At 42.5% G+C, this 20,046-nt stretch overlaps 1 protein-coding gene across 2 annotated transcripts in view; it reads left to right on the top strand.

Annotated features, from left to right (window-relative positions):
* The first annotated feature begins 4,732 nt into the window (after positions 1-4,732).
* LOC120027182 (homeobox protein Meis1-like) overlaps positions 4,733-20,046 on the top strand; it is a 34,271-nt gene continuing 18,957 nt past the window's right edge. Inside the window, exons 1-8 of one of the 2 annotated variants that reach the window (XM_038972068.1) lie at positions 4,733-5,199; positions 6,563-6,783; positions 7,678-7,819; positions 8,034-8,084; positions 8,569-8,619; positions 9,198-9,344; positions 11,702-11,813; positions 16,142-16,293. In XM_038972068.1, the coding sequence (XP_038827996.1) occupies positions 5,188-5,199; positions 6,563-6,783; positions 7,678-7,819; positions 8,034-8,084; positions 8,569-8,619; positions 9,198-9,344; positions 11,702-11,813; positions 16,142-16,293 (888 nt within the window). In that variant the 5' untranslated portion in view covers positions 4,733-5,187. Of the gene's footprint in view, positions 5,200-6,562; positions 6,784-7,204; positions 7,820-8,033; positions 8,085-8,568; positions 8,620-9,197; positions 9,345-11,701; positions 11,814-16,141; positions 16,294-20,046 lie in introns of those variants that run through there. The other variant, XM_038972058.1, reaches the window with a different exon arrangement.

Here is a 20,046-nt window from a genome sequence, read left to right as displayed (position 1 = left end):
GGATTGGAATAAGAATATATTCATATAAATATATGGATGAGCAATGACAGAGCGGCATAAGCAAGATGCAACAGACGGTATAACATACAGTGTATACAAATGAGATGAGTGATGCAAGATATGTAAACATTATGAAAGTGCATTATTAAAGGGACTAGTGATCCATTTATTAAAGTGGCAAATGATTTCAAGTCTGTATGTAGGCAGCAGCCTCACTGTGTTAGTGATGGCTGTTTAATCTGATGGCCTTGAGATAGAAGCTGTTTTTCAGTCTCTCGGTCCCAGCACCTGTACTGACCTCACCTTCTGGATGGTAGCGGGATGAACAGGCAGTGGCTCGGGTGGTTGTTATCCTTGGGGATCTTTTTGGCCTTCCTGTGACATCGGGTGCTGTAGGTGACCTGGAGGTTAGGTCGTTTGCCCACGGTGATGCATTGTGCAGACCGCACCACCCTCTGGAGAGCCTTGTGGTTGTGGGCGGTACAGTTGCCATACCAGGCGGTGAAACAACCCGACAGGATGCTATCAATTGTGCATCTGTAAAAGTTTGTGAGGGTTTTAGGTGACAAGCCACATTTCTTCAGCCTTCTGAGGTTGAAGAGGCAATGTTGCGCCTTCTTCACCATAATGTCTGTGTGGGTGGACCATTTCAGTTTGTCTGTGATATGTACGCCGAGGAACTTAAAACTCTCCCCCTTCTCCACTGCTGTCCTATCAATGTGGATAGGGGGGTGCTCCCTCTACGGTTTCCTGATGTCCACAATCATCTCCTTTGATTTGTTGACGTTGAGTGAGAGGTTGTTTTCCTGACATCACACTCCGAGTGCCCTCACCTCCTCCCTGTAGGCTGTCTTGTTGTTGTTGGTAATCAAGCCCACTATTGTCATGGGTGAACAGGGAGTACAGGAGAGGGCTGAGCACGCACCCTTGTGGGGCCCCAGTGTTGAGGATCAGCGAAGTGGGGGTGTTGTTTCCTACCTTCACCACCAGGGGGGCGGCCCGTCAGGAAGTCCAGGACCCAATTACACAGGGCGGGGTTGAGACCCAGGACTTCAATCTTAAAGATGAGCTTGGAGGGTACTATGGTGTTGAATGCTGAGCTTTAGTCAATGAATAGCATTCTTACATAGGTATTCCTCTTGTCCAGATGGAATAGGGCAGTGTGCAGTGTGATGGCAATTGCATTGTCTGTGGACCTATTGGGGCGGTAAGCAAATTGAAGTGGGCCTAGGGTGACAGGTAAGGTGGAGGTGACATGATCCTTGAATAGTCTCTCAAAGCACTTCATGATGACAGAAGTGAGTGCTACGAGGCGATAGTCATTTAGTTCAGTTACCTTTGCCTTCTTGGGTACAGGAACAATGGTGGCCATCTTGAAGCATGTGGGGACAGCAGACTGAGATAGGGAGAGATTGAATACGTCCGTAAAAACACCAGCCAGCTGGTCTGCGCATGCTCTGAGGACACAGCTAGGGATGCTGTCTGGGCCGGCAGCCTTGCGAGGGTTAACACGTTTAAATGTCTTACTCACGTCGTCCACGGAGAAGGAGATCCCACAGTCCTTGGTAGCGGGCCGCGTAGGTGGCACTGTATTATTCTCAAAGCGGGCAAAGAAGCTGCTTAGTTTGTCTGGAAGCAAGACGTCAGTGTCCGTGACGTGTCCGTGACGTGGCTGGTTTTCCTTTTGTAGTCTGTGATTGTCTGTAGAGCCTGCCACATACGTCTCGTGTCTGAGCCGTTGAATTACATACATTTTCCCTGACACCCAAAAGTACTTGTTACATTTTGAATGCTTAGCAGGACAGAAATTGACCAATTCATGCACTTGTCAAGAGAACATCCCTGGTCATCTCTACTGCCTCTTATATTATGCTTTGTTTCTGAATGATGTCTGAGTGTTGGAGTGTGCCCCTGGCTATCCATAAATTTAAAAAAAAACACGAACAATTGTGCAATCTGATTAGCTTAATGTAAGGAATTTGAAATTATTTATACTTTTACTTTTGATACTTAAGTATATTTAAAACCAAATACTGTTAGACTTTTACTCAAGTAGTATGTTATTGGGTGTCTTTCACTTTTACTTGAGTTATTTCCTATTAAAGGTATCTTTACTTTTACTCAAGTATGACATTAGGGTACTTTTTCCACCACTGCAATTCCATGTAGTCGTAACTATCTGTGGAACTCAGGTGTAACGGGTGTCTTTTGCTATACGTTTTCTCTGCATAAAATCCGTTTATATAAAGTGAAATGTTTATTTTCAGTCGTAGTGGCTACAACAACTCTATAACACACCTATTACAATAAATACCACAACTCTAACACATTTTAATTGAACTTGCGCTTGCCTACAACTAGATGGCGCAAATGGTCCAGTAAATTACCAAACAAACTGCCCAAACAGCATCAGTGAAAACAGTGAGAACTTGTTTACCCATCTCTTGGTTTCAGAATATATTTCATTGTAGGGTATGCATGCCTAAATCAGCTAGACCTGTGATGTAACAGATTGCTTCATTTGATTACAGTAATGTTGAAAACAGATTGTTATCAGTGTCATGAGATACACAAATTACACATTTTGTATAACATTATTAAGAATGGACTAATGTAAAAGGGAAGATACCAGTTCCTTTACAATATTTCTTCCCGCAGTTACTTTCAGCTGTGAAAGGCTATTCCATAAATTACGTTTGAGTTTTCTGTGAAATGTAAGATCATTTTGGCCTATGTGTAAAAACATTTGAATGGTTTTCAAAAGAAAATATGTTCACTCAACAGAAAATTTGAGTTTGTTCAGCAAACATTTGATGAGCTATTCAGAGATAAGAGATTCTTAAACAAACGGTCAAATGTGGCCTACTGTAAATGATGTTAACTTACACTGTATCTACGGCTATATTATTTTCTTGACCACAATACAAATGTGGGTCTTCCAAATGAGCCAATTCACGTTTTGGTTAGCCTAGACATGAATAACCCTGCGGATTGTGGTAAAGCTTATATTAAAACATGTTAGGAGTGGTAATAAAGGCTGTAAAAGTAGCCTATAGACACAGATATTCGTTAATTCACGTTACAAATGGAATCATTTATTTCATACCGAATAATAATTATTATTGATTGACGATTTCAAAACTACAATAAACGTTCATTACCTTTCTTACACTTTCGGTTTAGGCTCCTTCAAGTCCTTCCATAGAGTTTATCCTAAGATTGACAGAAAAATACATGAATAGTACCTTTAATAAACATATGTAATTATAAGGACATCATTGGATAGCTTCTTCATAAAACAAAAGTTCATACTTCATACTCGTACTCAAAAGTTTGGTTTCAAAGCGGTTTTGCCTGCCTGCACGTCCTGCAGCCATGCTTCATTTCATCAAATGTATGTTCTGATCTGAAAGCAGCTGTAATAGTCTACCACAGAGGTTATAGACTATTTGAAATTATTTAGATATGTTCTTAACCTCACATATTCCAAGTATTTAAAAGGTTGGTACGATTCCATCTACTCATAGGTATATCCTCGAGGGAAATAAGTCCAAATTAATTGCTATGGACAAGGTAGCCACTCTCTCTGGGTAAAGCTACCGTGTTTTGAAGACAACCACCAGCCTCTCAGTTTGAAGCTTGGCAAGGCTATGCGTCTTTGGATAACACTTTGGACAAACTCTATACGACTTTCATGCTATATTTAAATCCCTTCTCCTCCAATCTTCATTTAAAGTTGACCTGATAACATTAATACTCTGTTGGATACGGACTCAAAAGTTAAATTGTTTACAGACTAAACTGTAGACTAACTACAACATAATTAAAGAAATTCGTAATGTTATGCACGGTCGGCGAAGGGAGCTTTAATCCCCAATAGCTAGTAAACTGAACTTGATAGGCTATAGTTCAGTGACTGTCTTTTGACACATACAAGTACAGTTAGTCATTTATTTGCAAGCTCTCATTACACAATGCTGCCCATGTCCCCAATGCACCAAACCATCCATGTTTATATTAGAGAACTGAGGCCTGTGGTTTGATGTGCGCTTAATTGCGCCGATTCTCTTCCCACTTCTACTGTCATATTGGACAAAAGGTCTGTCAATCAATTCTGCAAAGGAGTGTCATATTCTGACACACAACCTCCAAGAAAATAAATGTTTTAGAGTGCTATTATGAACCTAAAAAAAAGTGAATAGCTTAATTGTTAGACTACTTTTATTTGGGTGGAAAATGGACAGCTGTTTCTATTCATGGTCAGTTATTTGCTTATTTATAGCCTATCTTTTGTTAATATTTATATGTATTCTTTAAATAAACCTAAGGCATGCTAGTCATTTCCACAACAAAACTTCCAGCTGAGCACCAGATAATGCAACCTCTATATGCGATTGAATATCTGCTATTTTTACAGTTCTCAAACGCCCCCACCGGGTTCTCCACTTGATGTGGCCCATTCCAATACGTGACCAGTTATGGCCACCACTACTTCCGGGTTTGCACAAATTGATCAAAGCTACCCTCTCTGCGTTATGCGACCTACAACAGCACACACACACGCGCGCATTTGGAGAACCAAGCACGGCATTCACATTGCACATCGGGATCCACCAACATACGGACGGACAGGGGGCGGCTCCTTTAAGAAAAACTAAGTCAGAAAATATCACCCCTCCTCCTTCAGATCTCCACTTGGATGGTATTGCATCAAAGAAAACCTTCACTGGAGTTGCAAGTGATCGAGGAGACGATGGGGACTGTTTTTGAACATCTCTACATGAATATCTGAAGCATTCAAAGTGAGGGAAGAGCGCGACGAGTCATCATTAATTAAGCAACTTGACAACCTCGATATTGATTGACAGCTTGCTTGTTGAGCGAGACTAGAGTCTCAATGTTTTTTTCCCCGTAAGGGGCATTTTACACCAGTCTCAAGCGTGAAGTCGTAGCCAGTGTTGCTTGTTTATGAACGGTCTCCAGGAGAAAGCGAAGGAGCGCTATACTGGATTGTGGTGTTTTTGTCTTCAGCTGGATTTATGCTGACGGTCTGGCAACCATCCTCTCTGGAGAGACGACCACAGTATTCCTAATCTTGCATTTGGAGTTAGGTCTTTGTTTTTCCTCAGCCCTGGCCTCATAGAAGACGTTTAGAGTCCGATTGGAATCGGCTAGAGTGACAGGCCGATGGCGCAACGGGTGCGTATTGACAGAACTTTTAGCAATGGCAATAAAGCTACAATTGAGACGTGGTTGATTACTGTGCGCAATTTTTCATTTGTATGGCACAACAAGCAGACAGCTATGCAATAAGAGGGTGTTTGGTGGAGCTATAAGTTGTCAAATATACTTATGCTACATGCTAGCCTACTATTCAGCATTTGAGCGTGTGTGAGTAGAATAAACAATTGCATTTTCATATTGTCTAAAGAACTACAGACTGCAGACTGCAAACTTCATCACATAATTAATTTTACCCCACTATATGACATGTGTTTTGATATTCTGCGTTTCATAAACGCCGCATCAGTCTTTGGGGGTCCAGTGTTTAATGTAGGCTATAACCAAGTTGTTACACATCAACTTAAACGATTTACAAAAAACATGATGTGAGTTTGGTAATAAGAAAATGGACGACATTTCACAAATATTTTGTGTGTATTCAATTTCCGTCTGTACAGATATGAGAAGTATGTAGTATGTACGCTTTGGGTTTAGTTTGTTGATATCTGTCCTTTTCAACATTTCATAATATGTATACATTCTTATCTGATATATGACATACAAATAAATCAATTCAACATTTAGAATAAAAAAATATGTGATTACGTTCTCAAAATATACTCGAAATAGTTTAGATAGGCCACGTAGCCATGCATGAACAATTAGCCTATCTAAAATGCGTCTGTTATTTTTTGTTGTTTCTTTAAGCTATTAGTTTTGTCAAGATAAACAAAACAATATTTGATTTCTTTGAAATATCAGCAAGAATACAGACAGAAAATTGTAGACATTTGTGATATTGTTTTGTCTAAGCAAGACCCTGTAGTTCTAATCGCCTGAAAGAATTAAGCATACCCAAAACGTTTGAAAGTTTTAGACACATAAAAGTGAACTGCTTTTTCACAACGTTTTAAAATGTTAATGATTCAACGTAATCCACAAACAATGAACATTTTCCATTGATTTTCAATTAGGTGATCAACATAGGCTTTTATTGACACTAATATACTTCGTACCACTAAACATACGATAGGCTACTATTAGCACCATATACCTAACACATTAGCACTTATTTTCTATACTAATTTAGTAGGCCTAGCCTTATTTGCTATTATTAATATAGACTGCCAACAACATAATTTAAGCTATTTTACTATTGTTGTTAATATACTTTTCTTGTTATTAGTCTTTATATTCCGTTTTTATTGTCACTAATATTACATTATTGTATTTAGTATAGTTATTATCAACACAGGCCTTCATTCAACAGCAGGAGAGGTAGCACAACGGTGTCAATGGTTATTCTTTTAGAATATTCTCTATCTTTCACTTTTGACAGTATGAAGACCTTCCCCACTATGGAATGGACGGAGTAGGGCTGCCCTCGGCTATGTACGGGGACCCTCATGCAGCGCGCTCCATGCAGGCGGTTCACCTGAACCACGGGCCCCAGTTCCACTCGCACCAGTACCCGCACTCAACACACGCCAGTGCCATACCGCCCAGTATGGGCTCCTCTGTCAACGACGCTATAAAAAGAGACAAAGATGCCATTTACGGGTACGTTTATTTTACTGCCAACGTAAAGTGTATAGCCATTGGGGATATCAAGCACCACAAATGTGAGCGATGAAAGTTTAAGAGAGAGGGAGGCTTTGGGAAATTCTCGCGAATTATAACCTCTTCTGTGTTCGGGTCATTATACACGGTGCTATATAGGCTTATATAAACGTTGTATATCTGTTTTGAAATGTTACATTGTGACATTGTCCCCTGAGTTTTCGAAAAAGATCCATAGGCTTCGTTTGCATTTGGCTTTCAGTCCAAATATAATGTTATTTTGCATTCACAAAACTCATGACATGGATGTATTCTATTGTTTACAAGGAGCCAGTGGTTGAGTTAGATAACCTAACTCCCAAAATGTTTGTAAATCCAACTCTCAGAATTAAACAATTGTACATCAGACACATTCTCAAACTACCCTGCCTACTTCAACAAATGTGTAGGCAGTGTTGTTTATATTTGTGTGCCATAATATAAGCATATTTTCAGGCCAAGTTTAATAGTCTTAAACTCTATTGAAAACTTCATCGTGTATTTTTTTTGCCTGAGTTAATAATCTCACTGAAGAATATGGTGTTATTTCGTTGTTCTAAAATGTTGAATCGAGTTCTAAATAAGCCACTCGAGGGCTGAGGTTGCCATACGACCAGTTATGCCTGTATGACCAACTCATTTCATGCAGTAAGACTAGGCCTACTTTTATGTCATTATTGTGCTGTTACATTTCTGAATGTTTTATTAGTGCAATATCTATTCAGTTTGCAACTGAAAACAGTAGGCAATGTGATTGAAAGTCGATGTAACCTACTTTCTTAGTTTGGGCCTGTACCGACACGCACACTTTCCAAGGCGGCGTACAGCGTTAATGTCCCCTCTCTTCAATTTTAGGCATCCCCTTTTCCCACTTCTAGCACTGATTTTTGAAAAATGTGAATTAGCAACTTGCACGCCGAGAGAAACTGGGGTCGCTGGAGGCGACGTGTGTTCCTCGGAGTCTTTCAATGAGGATATAGCAGTATTTTCAAAACAGGTTTGACATATCTATTTACTTGTTTTGTTGAAGTTCAAATTCGTTCAAATTCGTATATTTTAGGGTAAATAACCGTTGTGCATTGGTACATGTTTTGTAATTCTGCATTGTGAAAACTTTGTAAGCAGCAAGCTGTCCCATGCACGTGAACACCATGGTTATGAATTATGTATGACGCTCAGTGAACAGTGAACTTGTAACACTTTTGTTTCAGATTCGATCAGAGAAGCCTATATTTTCATCAAATCCAGAAATTGATAATTTGGTAAGAACTCACTTGCCTTAGGCCATTCACAAGAACAGTATCGGCCTATGAATACAGTTGTGATAAAGTCAAATTCACACTTAAGTGTCGGCTATTGTAGACAATGAATGAATATGAATATTCATTGTCTACAATAGCCCAATGAATGAATATGAATATTCATTGTCTACAATAGCCTACACTTAAGTGTGAATTTGACTTTATCACAGTCCTTGTTATTAATGGTGTCCTAACAGATACACGTTTGTGTAATCGTAATCTGTCAAAAGGTTTTCTTGTCATAAAGTTGGTTTGCTTTAATGCTAATTATTTTAATCCTGTTGTTCCTGATCCATTGCCTACACGTTTTTAATGGCCGTACGCGTGCAAACACACACCCACGCATGCACGCACACATGCACGCACACGCACCCATAATTATAATAATAATGTAATGATCCAAAATGTGAATAAAAATGTTTTAATGCCAACTTTTTCCTCCTAGATGATACAAGCAATTCAAGTATTACGGTTTCATCTGCTCGAGCTGGAGAAGGTATATTTACTCATAACCATCTCATGTGACTGATAGGCCTGCTGCTGTAAAGATCGGATATTTTATCACCGTCGATTGCGATGATGCATAGCATTTGGCTATAACTCCGTAGTAGAGGTGTAATAGTGGTGGTAGTATATTTGGTTGCCCAAATAACATTTTTATGTTATGGAGTTGATAATGTTGTCATTGATGGATGCGCTTGCAGAATATTAGTCGAGGGCTTTTATAAAGTAATTGCCATATTGCTCATGTTGAGCCTATATTAGGGAGGAGATAAAGTTGCTAAAGTAGCCTACAGTTCTCGCTCAATTATATAAAAAATGTAAGAAAAATAAAGTAATCATTCGTTTTTCTACAAGTAATGTAAAATGTCTGTAATGTAATATAGTTCTGCTATTTTTGAAGCCAATTTGCTTGAATAGTAATTTAGGCCTGTCACAAGGCGAGGGATAGGCTGGCTATTCCTTATAATACCACTGATTACCACCATCTACATAATTTTTTTTAGGGCTTTCCCGTAGGGTATAGTGTTCACTCAGTTTTGATACATGTTTGGTTGTCCTCTGTGTTTGCAGGTACACGAGCTATGCGATAATTTCTGTCATCGATACATCAGCTGCTTGAAAGGAAAAATGCCCATTGATTTGGTCATAGACGACAGGGACGTTGGAAATAAATCTGACAGTGAAGATTTTACAAGATCGTCTGGGCCTCTTGATCAGGTAAGCTCTTGCCTATTACGTGCGTATTAATACAATTGTCGTCTATTAAGTGCATTTGAATTGTAGGCCTATACCGAGAACACTTCGCACGCATTTTATGCTGTCTAGATCGTTTTATCAAAATAGAGGCCTATGGAAAAAATATAATTTAGGAAATTGTTGGCCTCCTCTTGGTGATATAGATTGATAAATGACTTTAAAATAAATCAAATATTAAATGTAGGCCTAACATTTGACAAAATGACAATGAGAACAAAGTTTCTGTTCCATTTCATTTCAAAGCATAATAAATCGTTTTTTTTCGGACATTTGGAAAAAACTTGTTTGAAGTAAGGATCCCGGTAAACAATTGCTTGGCTTTTATTATATTACTTCTTGAATAAATGCTTTGAGGGACTATGGTAAACATAGTAATTGTTATTATGCTATTTTATGGTGTTTTTGTGTGTTAATTATGTTCATTGTGCTGCATGTGCTCGAAAAAGATATCATTGATCAAAAATGGGACGAGAGGTGTGGAGTCAAATCTGCTCTTTTCTTCGTGTGAATGCAACCAAGCAAGTTTTGAAGTCACGTCGCACCCACCCCTTGAGCAAGGTTTTAGGAATATGGAATCCATTCCTCCGAGTGCCATGTCAGCCACACAGCGACTTGTTAACCATTTAACCCTTTATTTACCAAAGCAACGAGCACAAATCCAGGCAGTTTAGTGGAGTGTCAAATGCGCACAACTCAAATGTCTCAGTGTTTAGTTTCAAACACCCTCCCAAGCCTATATTAGTCTGTTGTTAAGATGTTCTGAGTGTCCCATTCACTTTACTACAGGGTTCCAAGCTCTGTATTATAAAATAACCCTCTATCCAAGTCTATGCTGTATTCTAGTATGAATCACACTACTATATATCCACAAATTAATATGTATCCCCTTCAGTCCTCTCACCTCCATCAGGTAGTGAGACTTCCCTCCAGTAGTACTTCGATCACATCTGCTGATTTGCACTTTGATGGTCATCTTTGATTGCGCTGTCACCTGCCAGAGTGTTTTTTATTATTATTATCGATCAATCAACATGATCAATGATGAGCGCAGGTCCCCTGAGTCTTATAAGCGCTCGTCATTTATGCTTTTGATTGAACAAATTGTGTGGCTCAGTTGGTAAGAGCGTGGCGCTAGCAACGCCTGTCGTAGGCTCGATTCCCGCTGGGGTTACATATACTAAAATGTAAGTCGCTATGGATTGAAGCGTCTGCTAAATGGAATATATTATGAAGCAGCACACTAAAGTGTGGCCCCTGGATGTGGTCGACCCAATAACCTGTCCCACCAGCCTTCACTCTCCCACCCATAAGTCCATGAATGGTACAGCACCCGCACGCCCGACACCCACCCGACCTTGCAGGCACTTTGTCCCCACACCTCTAGCCCAATAGTGTACCATTTTCACACTTAATTCCACACTTAATTTCTCTTCTCAAGTGGGGCTGCTTAGGGAGTACCTACTGGTTATGGGTGGATATTGGGAGGTGGTGGTGGTGTGTGAGTGTATATGCATGTGTGTGTGTGTTTGTGTACATGTTCAAGTGCATGTGTGTGTGTGTGTGTGTGTGTGTGTGTGTGTGTGTGTGTGTGTGTGTGTGTGTGTGTGTGTGTGTGTGTGTGTGTGTGTGTGTCTCGGTACTTGCCACCCTTGGTCTCTCGGGAGCGGTTCCATTCTGATTGAACAAATCTCTTCAGCCCTATACTCACTCCCCCTCTTCCATCCCTCTTGCTCGTTTCGATCAGAACTCCTCTTGTTGGAGTTGGCCATTGCTGCTTTAACCATTTGTGTTCTGAGCATATGTTCCAGATTACCACAGCCTGACAGCATTCTCCTGGTATGCAGCGTAATACATGATATATATTTTTCATTTTTTTCCTTCCCAAAGAGGACTTATTATTATTCATTTGCTGGTCAAAAACAATTATGAATTATAGGTTTTGCATTCTGACCTGGAGTTAGCAATGAGTTAGCCACGATGCACCGCCAACTGAGGGGAGTAGCTAGCCAGTGTGTACAGGGCTGTGTGTTTGAAATGTCTACAGGCTATTTCTCCTTTTCCCCCCACATGATATGTACTGCGTATGATATGGATATGATATTTTAAGGAAACTAAGAATGCGGCTTTCGTGCCGACATACCTTGGGTCTCCATCCACATCTCTTTTAATCAGTCGCCTGTGGATTATTCTCTATGGATAACTTCACTTAAAGCCCTTGGTTTCTATATGACGAATAGACCGTTGACACGTTCTCTGTGGTAAATCGTATTCATACTGTAGTTTCTTGGCTGATTGTCAGTGTCATGTCATCCAATCAGATCTCGTGGAGCAGAGACCACGATGACACGGCGTCAGTTCGCTCGGCGGGGACACCCGGGCCCTCCAGTGGGGGACACACGTCACACAGTGGGGACAACAACAGTGAAGAAGGTAAGGACTCACTGATAGGTAAGATAACTGGATAGGTGTCCATCATTATTGCTTTTGTCTTTAAAGTATACTTTCATATCAGTGGGAGGAACGAGGAAGCTATTTTAGAGTTTTGGGACAGATCAGATTCACTTACAGGTGGAAATACTAGAAAGGTGTCCACCATTATCGCTTTCGCCTATCAAGTACTTTCAGATTAGTGAGACAGTGTTGGGACTGATCCCATGTCAAGCCAATGAGTGAGTGTCACGTGTTGTCGAGTGTGGATTGGATGTGACGTGGAATAGAAAGACAGACAGCAGAGAGAAAGAACGAGTGAATGATGAGGGTTGACAGAAAAATGTGAATGCGGAGCTCAGCCTGCGACTGGATCTGGAAGAAAGGGCGCATTATGTTCTAGTCGACCGAGCGACGATTTATATACCAGCCTCTGCGCCTCTTTTATTTGGACATGGGGAAAGAGTAATAACAGAGAGCAACACACACACACACACACACACACACACACACACACACACACACACACACACACACACACACACACACACACACACACACACACACACACACACACACACACACACACACACACATACACACACACACATTAAATGCTAGGATAGCTCCTAATGGTTGAGGCAGAGAAGAAGACTAAAAGGGATGCTCTCTCCTCTGTTATTGGCCGTCTTTATAAGCAGGGCTCTGGGTTTGTGGACTTCCGCCACACTCTCCAAATAGTTTCAGTCAGATGTGTATCAGCTATTACCAGGGCCATTTGCAAAGTGCTGTTTGTGTGCCAAGTGCAACAAGCGTTCAGGGGTTTTGTTATCTCCAGAATACATTTTCAGTTTAGCACCGCCACGGGTGGACTGCTTCGGGAATATCTGTGTGTTTTAACTCCCAAACACAAATACAGTCACACAGCCAGAACACAAGGCCCAGAACACAAACACTCCTAATGCCCTTTTTATTCCCCATTTGGATGGTTGGGGAATTGTGGCTCCTTCAATGGAAGTATTTCACAGAAATGTATTGGTTGAGCTTCTGTTGGAAAGTGGATTCTTGGTTGATCCATATTGGGGTATGTAGTCCAGTGATACCTTAACACTGGTTCCTTGCATCACGTCGATAGGCCTAGAGGACCAGAGAAGCTACCATTGGATAGTCATGGTTTTCCGACTTTTCAGGAAAAACCTGATACATACCTGAGGAGAGATTTGTTAGCTCCCACTTTAACTGAAAGAAAAACTATCTCTCACCTGTAGGGAGGGGAGGTGTCAGTGCCCGGAAAAAGAGGAGGAAGAAAGAAAACAAAGGGAAATCGGGTAAATAATGTCCCAAAGAAGGCAAACAGTTTCAACGACTTAGTTCATCGCTATGGTGATGTCTACAGTTTGGAAAAACATTTAGCTTCTGTTCATTTGAACTTGCTGGTAGCCGATAGAGAAAGTCCATCCAAGACAAGTAGTCAATTCATCTAAATCTTTTCTTTGTGCATTGTCCGTGTTTTGTTGTCCATGGTTGCTTGAACTTATCACAAGCCTGACCTCAGCGTCGAGGCCATTCTTCACAGACCCTTGGATTGGCCGACAATGGTCACATGGCTGCCTTGTTCCTATAGGGAAGTGCGTCTTGTAAGAAAGGACCAATGGTGGAAGCCTGGTGCAAAATAAAAGGTCCTCTCTCCTCCCAGGCCCCTTGCACCAGACCATGGCCAATAACATTTTGTGCAAACACTTCTGAAAAGCTCAGCAATTGAGCAGGCCAGCAGCTGCTGCGAGCGCCGAGCTTTGACAGCTTGACTTATAATGTTTGCGTAAAAAGTGCAAGTGGATTTTTGTGCCTCTGAATCTTGATGCTGGAAGAAAAAGGAGCAAGCAGCGATATTGAACGTTAGTAGAAGAAAAAAAGGGTGAGAATGGAATGAGGGCAAAGGAAATAAAAGAAAGAAGAGGGAGAGAGAGTGAAAGAGAGTGAGGATGAGCAATGAATCCTTTGGTTTGGCGTGGGCATGGTCAATGCTGCATAACCACAGCTGAGCTAACTTCATGTTCAGAGTTTTTTTTCGGGGAAACAAATTCCTTTGTATGGCCTCACTCTTTCACTGGAAGCCAGACAGGAAAGCCGAGAGTAGCAGCGACTTCCCGTGCAACCACCACTTTCTCCGGACCTCCCAGAGTCACTGCATCGCTTTACTCCTTCCTTCGTCTTTTAACACAACCCCCCTTCACAGTCGTGCATAGCTGGATGTAGAGGAGGATTTGACATGTGCAGCTCTAGTCGCTGAAGAGCATGTCCCCCTGTCCCTGTCCCCGTCTCCACCCGGTACACAGGTTGTCGCTGTGAAACTTGGAGCTGTCACAAACCATTAGCAGGTTGGGTCCAAAGTCACCACGGCGGCGACGTATCTCTCCTCGTAGTGTTGGGCTAGAGAATGCTGCCGTGACACGGCGCATTGCGGAGTGTAAATCAGCCTGAGGGAGCCCGCCGTCGTCCCCCTAATGAGGCCGAGAACTTGTTTATGGACTTCAGCATCATTTTTATGATTATTTCCACCTTCTCAGACTCTTGTCGTTCCCAGTAGAATCTCACCTCTGTTTTGGCGGCAGAGGTAATGGCAGGAGAAGCCTAAGCGAAGTCAACCTCCCAGCTAGTGAAGTCACTGCTGGTATTATACTAATGTGGTCGGTAGTTGCTGCCATATGCCTGCTCTGCTTTAACTGACTGTCTCTAACCTTGCCTGTTGTTGTTAAAAGGGGGGAAATTAAATAAAATGAACCTCATTACATGGCACTTGACGAAAACACTGCGTACGGCATGATTTGTAATTGTATTTGGTGGAGGAGAGGTTAGAAGTTAGTGGGGGCTTTGGTAAAGATGAAATGGACTTAATGTTGGATCAAAGGAAGCCTGGTCCTAGATATGTTGTGCTGTCTTGCCAACTCCTATGATAGAGTTGTCAAGACAGTACAGAGAGATCTATGGTCAGGCTACCTTCAATCCAGCATTTCATCCAGTTCCTCTTTAGCAAAGCCCCCGCTGTGCCCCAGACAATGACCATATGAGTTGGCAAGGCAGCAGAGACCGATCTGAGACCAGGCTAGATCGAAGGAGCATTCACTTCCAATGAGACATCTTGGATTACGAACCCATGGCCAGCAGTGTAGCTCTCTCAGGCCAGATGGGAGCTAAGTAAACATAAGAGACGAACTTTAGCGGAAAAAACAGTGAGAGGAATAAACTGGGTATTAAATCATTGGCTGGTTTTGGACTACGTCTGCGTCCCAAATGGCATCCTCTTCCTTACATAGTGCAGTACCCTGGTCAAAAGTAGTGCACCATGTAGGGAATAGGGTGCCATTTGGGACGCACACTAGTTCTGTGATATCTTGGAGATGTACTGTATGGATTTTGGGGGAGGGCAGATGGTGCTCTGGGTGGGTCATATCAAATCCACAGTACAGTCAGAGAGTTCAACCCCTGGCTTAAAAGCTTTCTGAGATGTATGTATATTCATAAATCTTTTCAAAAATATATATACAGTATACATATATGTTCTGGGGAGGTTTGGTGCATCACGTGTACGGTACATGGAGTGTTTTGTATGGAACATTGAACACTCAACCTATTCGTTCAGATGCTCTCTTCTGATGAATATGTGAAGGTTTCTTGGATGAAGATGTTGATGAGTCAATCGTTTGAAATGTAGAGAGAAATTGATTTTTCACCAGATCCATCTGTATTTCAGCTTTAGAGCTATCTCCTCGCATTCTGAAAGACTGTGTAGCAGTAACTCTATTACAGCATCCTGCAGTTTGATAAATATAATCAGAGCAGTGATAAAACTGTGTAAAAGAGAAAAAATGATCAGTTGCTGTCTTTTGGCCAAGATGCTGTAGCAGAATTCTCTCCTTTTGGTTGAAAACGTTTCTGTTTTAATTCACCAACTAAACACATTCAGCTAAACAAGGCCAGGAAAGCACGATCGCTGGCTAATCATGTAAAATGTCAAATGATTACTTCAACAACCCAGAGAAGCTATGTTCAAAGGTTAGAATTCCTGAAGCAAAATGTGCAGTTGTTGACTGTTGTCCAAGAGAAGATAGTCGGTTGCCAGGTTGTAGCAGAATGGTCTGTCCTTATTCCCCCCACAACCCGGGGAAATAGAGTAAAAAAAAAAAAATTCTGAAGTTAAACGAGCAGCTATTGTCTGTTTGTCCAAGAGGAGATAATCGGTTGCCAGGTTGGAGCCGAAATGTCCTAAACCCCACTCATTAGTTCCCCGTGGAACCACCCACCCACACTAACTGTTGCCTTTGTTTGGACAGGTGACTGCATGGACAACGGGGTGGCCTCTCCCAGCACTGGGGACGATGATGACCCTGACAAGGAAAAGAGGGATCGTCACAACAAGAAGCGAGGAATCTTCCCTAAAGTGGCCACCAACATCATGAGGGCGTGGCTCTTCCAGCACTTGACAGTGAGTAGAGTGGTGGATCACCATTACACTTCTTAGAAGCCAAGCAGTGATACCTCAATACCGGCGGCCATTTTGAGCTCCATGTCATGCCCTTTAGCCTCAGTTACACTTTATGGGTGTTTAGGGTTGTTGTGACAAGTCTGAAATGTAGCGATGAGGGAGGGGACTTTCCCCCTGCTGCCTAGCAGATTTAGGAGGATTTGGCTGTTGAAATGACTTTTGAAATGACTCCACCGAAGTTGTCAAACTGAACCATGCATGCGGGTGTGTATACGCGTGTGTTTTTTTTTGACTAGTCATGTCAAAGCTATATGGATAATTATTTTGTAGATAACTTCACCCTAACTCTCCTGTCAGTCGCTCCGAGTGCAGTGAGTTGTGAGAAAAGACTTTGGTTAACATTCACACCATCCAATAGAGCTGGAAGGAAGTAGCAGTAAAAAGAGAGGCCATATTTTCTGTGTCCATAGTCTCACGGATACAGACTGTTAAAGGGAGACATATCTGACAGACACAGACATATCTTATTTACAGCTTTGGCCAAAGCTAGCAAGCTAGTCAATTGGCCAGCAGGCACTGAGAGAGAAACACTGAGAGGACTTTGCTATGCAGGCATTTCCCCCCCTTTTTCTGTCTGGGCTCCATACAAGGAGAGGCTAAATCGGGATGTCTCGATGGGGGTCAAGGTGGCTGCCAGGACCTACCACTGAACCTGGGGGTGGCTGCAGCCTGCAGCAGATGGGATGTTGGAGAGAGGGAGGAGAGATAACCCAGGTAGAGAGAGGGAGGAAGAGAGGGAGGGAGAGAGAGTTGACCATAGACATTCCCAATTTCTCTGAAGAGTAAAATGTTGGTGTTTGTGTGTGTGTGTGTGTTTGTGTGTATTGCCAGTTAAGTGGTATTTAGAACTATGAGCACAGTATCTTCCATTTCCACCGTATCGATTCTCAAGGACTTGGTAAAGGTTCATGCATGTGGTCTAGCAAGCTGGCGGCGGATGTGTGTGTGCGTATGTGTGTACCAGGAATCCTGGTGAGAAATGGGGGCGCACTCTTGCCCCTCCAGCAGGGAACCACAGGCCTTTTCTTCCTCTTTTCATCCCCCCAGCTCCCCAAAGAAAAGGTAATTATGTGATAGGGTAATGGGACGAAACCCAGGCGTTCAGATTGTTGCCATGCCCACTACATTGTGGGAGGTTCTACTTCAATTGGCGGGTCGTTACCATGGTGAGGGGTGTAGGAGGCGGAGTGAGGAGTGAGGGAGGGCTTAGCAAGCACCCTCCCTCCCTCATTTTTTATTAATAATTCGTTTTTTTCCATTTTCTCTTTTTTTCTTCTCTTAGTTGTGCACAGAATATTTAAGCCTACGAGTGAGAGGGGAGCCACAGCTTGTAAAAGAGAAACCACAGCAGAACGTGCTGTTTTCTTCACATGTTTTCGCTTCTCTTTTTACAAAGTGTTTCACGTAAAAAGCAAAAACCAACTGGAAGGCATAATCCCTGTTAATGCAATTAGAGGCTAATTTGCCACCCTCTTGCTCACAGATGTGCTGTAATGACAACGTGTGCTTCAACCCTGCAAGCACATTCTACCCAAACCTGAGCAGAAACAGGTGGGAAAGAAGTTGTACTGGGTCGCTAAGCGTACTGTAACTTTGTTTATTGAAATTGGGTTTGAATAAATGACAAGTTACCTGTAATTTAAAAAACACCCAAATCTGTGAGTTTACGGAATGCTTTGGTCACACAGAGGCGAAGAGAACTTCTGAACTGGCAAACTGCTCAGTTAGACAAGTAGGTTGGAGATGGCCTAATTCCTGAACCTTAGAGTGCACATAACCCATGCAATGCAGAAACATTTTCTCCTGCTTTCCTGTCCTCTGAAAAAAAAGAATGGCCTCCTAAGCAGAAAAAAATAGTCTGGCTAGCGTTTCACAGGAAGCCCCTGAAATGACCTCATCCCCTCTCGTCCCGGGATCATCAAAGGTCAAAGTTCGACAGGTCATTTGAACCCATTTGTCATTGGTTGTTTGTTGCCAGAGCCACCTTGGATGTTGACGTGCCAATCACCCATGGCAAACTGTAGTGTGCCACACAGCAGCCTATACCCTGGCAGGGAATCCCTGTCCCATGCCAACGGTAGCCAGCCAACCACATCCTCCTCCACGTTCCCCCTCCCCCCGTCTACCCAAAGGCACATTTATAATGCGGTCTTGCCCTGATGTCATTAGATCTGGGACATGAAATGATACAAATTACAAATTTACTATGGCCTGACTGGTCTCTCCTGCCCACCCAAAAAATCCCTGGACTTCCCAAGCTTGCCCCTATACACACTGTGTATTTACTGTCCTCCCCCCCACCCCCAAACCACCACGACTAGCGCCACTCATGTACGTGTGACGAATCAATCTATCCATATTCATATTTGTAAATTCAATTTAGTCCCGGGGCTTACGGTTCCTGATTATTCCTTAATTCTATCCAAGCAAGCACTCAGAATCGTTGGCGCCACCCAATTAAAGAATAAAGAACATTACACATGGTGTATAATCGCGTCTCGGCCTCTCAGACTAAAAATATGTCCCTCCCTTTTTAGCTGAATGCGCCCCTTTGTTGGGGTAGCAATATCTGAAGTTCTTCTTGCCACTGTTTTTAAACCTTTCTTTTAGTTCCTCTGTTCTCGATGCCCATTTGAGTTATTTGAGTTCCAGGGAAATATTCGGAAGTAATGAGAAGACGATTATTGGAGTCAGTGGCAATCCAATTCCCTACATAGTGCACTACAAGCCCATAGGGCTTTGGCCAAAAGTAGTGCACTATGTAGGGAATAGGGTACCATTTGAGACACATACAAAGAAGGGAGGAGCAGAAAGAAGGGGCAGCCAAACATGGTATTTTTAGGAGACCTGTGGGGCATCTGAGTTCATTTATCCAATGCTGGCGCCCCATTGTGTCAGGGCATGGTCTTCGCTCTTTCTCTGGGTCCCTCACCCTGCAGTGAAAACATCATCCATTACCTTTTTGACAGGCCCCCAGGGACCTCCAGGGGCTTGGGACTCAGCGCCCAGCGGGGGTCGCTTTTATTGACCTCCCCAGAAATCCAGCATGTGGTCACATACATCACTGGCCGGGGCCTTTTTCTCTGACAAGGTAAATGGGCAGTGTTTAGATCCGAACAAATAATGAAGTGAGGAGAAGTGGGCTAATGGACAGAGGAGATTGGGGGAGATTGACAGATGGCAGTACACAGTGAATGGGGGAAGCTTTAGTTTGATTGGGGGTGCGCTGGAGATGAGTTCAGCAGTTAAACCTGACCCGTTGGTGCTGTGTGGTGTCGCTCTGCAATTCATGTTCTGTCTTGATTGCTTTTCCCTATAGCAGCCGGACACACATTGGATGCTTTTTGAAGTTTAGTATTTAGCCTTACTGTAGTTCAATTACATCCCATCTAAAGCTAGGGATCCCTCTAGGGATGTAGTGTTAAATAAAGGTGGGTGAACTCTGCAGATCGAGATGACAAAAATAAAGTTTAAAAAATGGGTAATTTCCCGGAATAGTTGCTTAAGTTTGGTTCAGATACAGTACGTTTACCCTCCGCTATTTAGCCGCTCCTCTCAACTCTCACCTCTCACCTCTCACCTCTCGCCCCGTCCTACTCAGCTGTGTCAGGTTGTGGGTGTGCCGGACCGACCACCCTCTGAGCAGCTCCTCACTCCAAATGAGGAGTAATTACAACCTCCTAACAGGTTTAC

The sequence above is a fragment of the Salvelinus namaycush genome, chromosome 2 (genome assembly GCF_016432855.1).
Source record: "Salvelinus namaycush isolate Seneca chromosome 2, SaNama_1.0, whole genome shotgun sequence".
NCBI lineage: Eukaryota > Metazoa > Chordata > Actinopteri > Salmoniformes > Salmonidae > Salvelinus > Salvelinus namaycush.
This window is presented reverse-complemented; position numbering and strand designations above follow the sequence as displayed.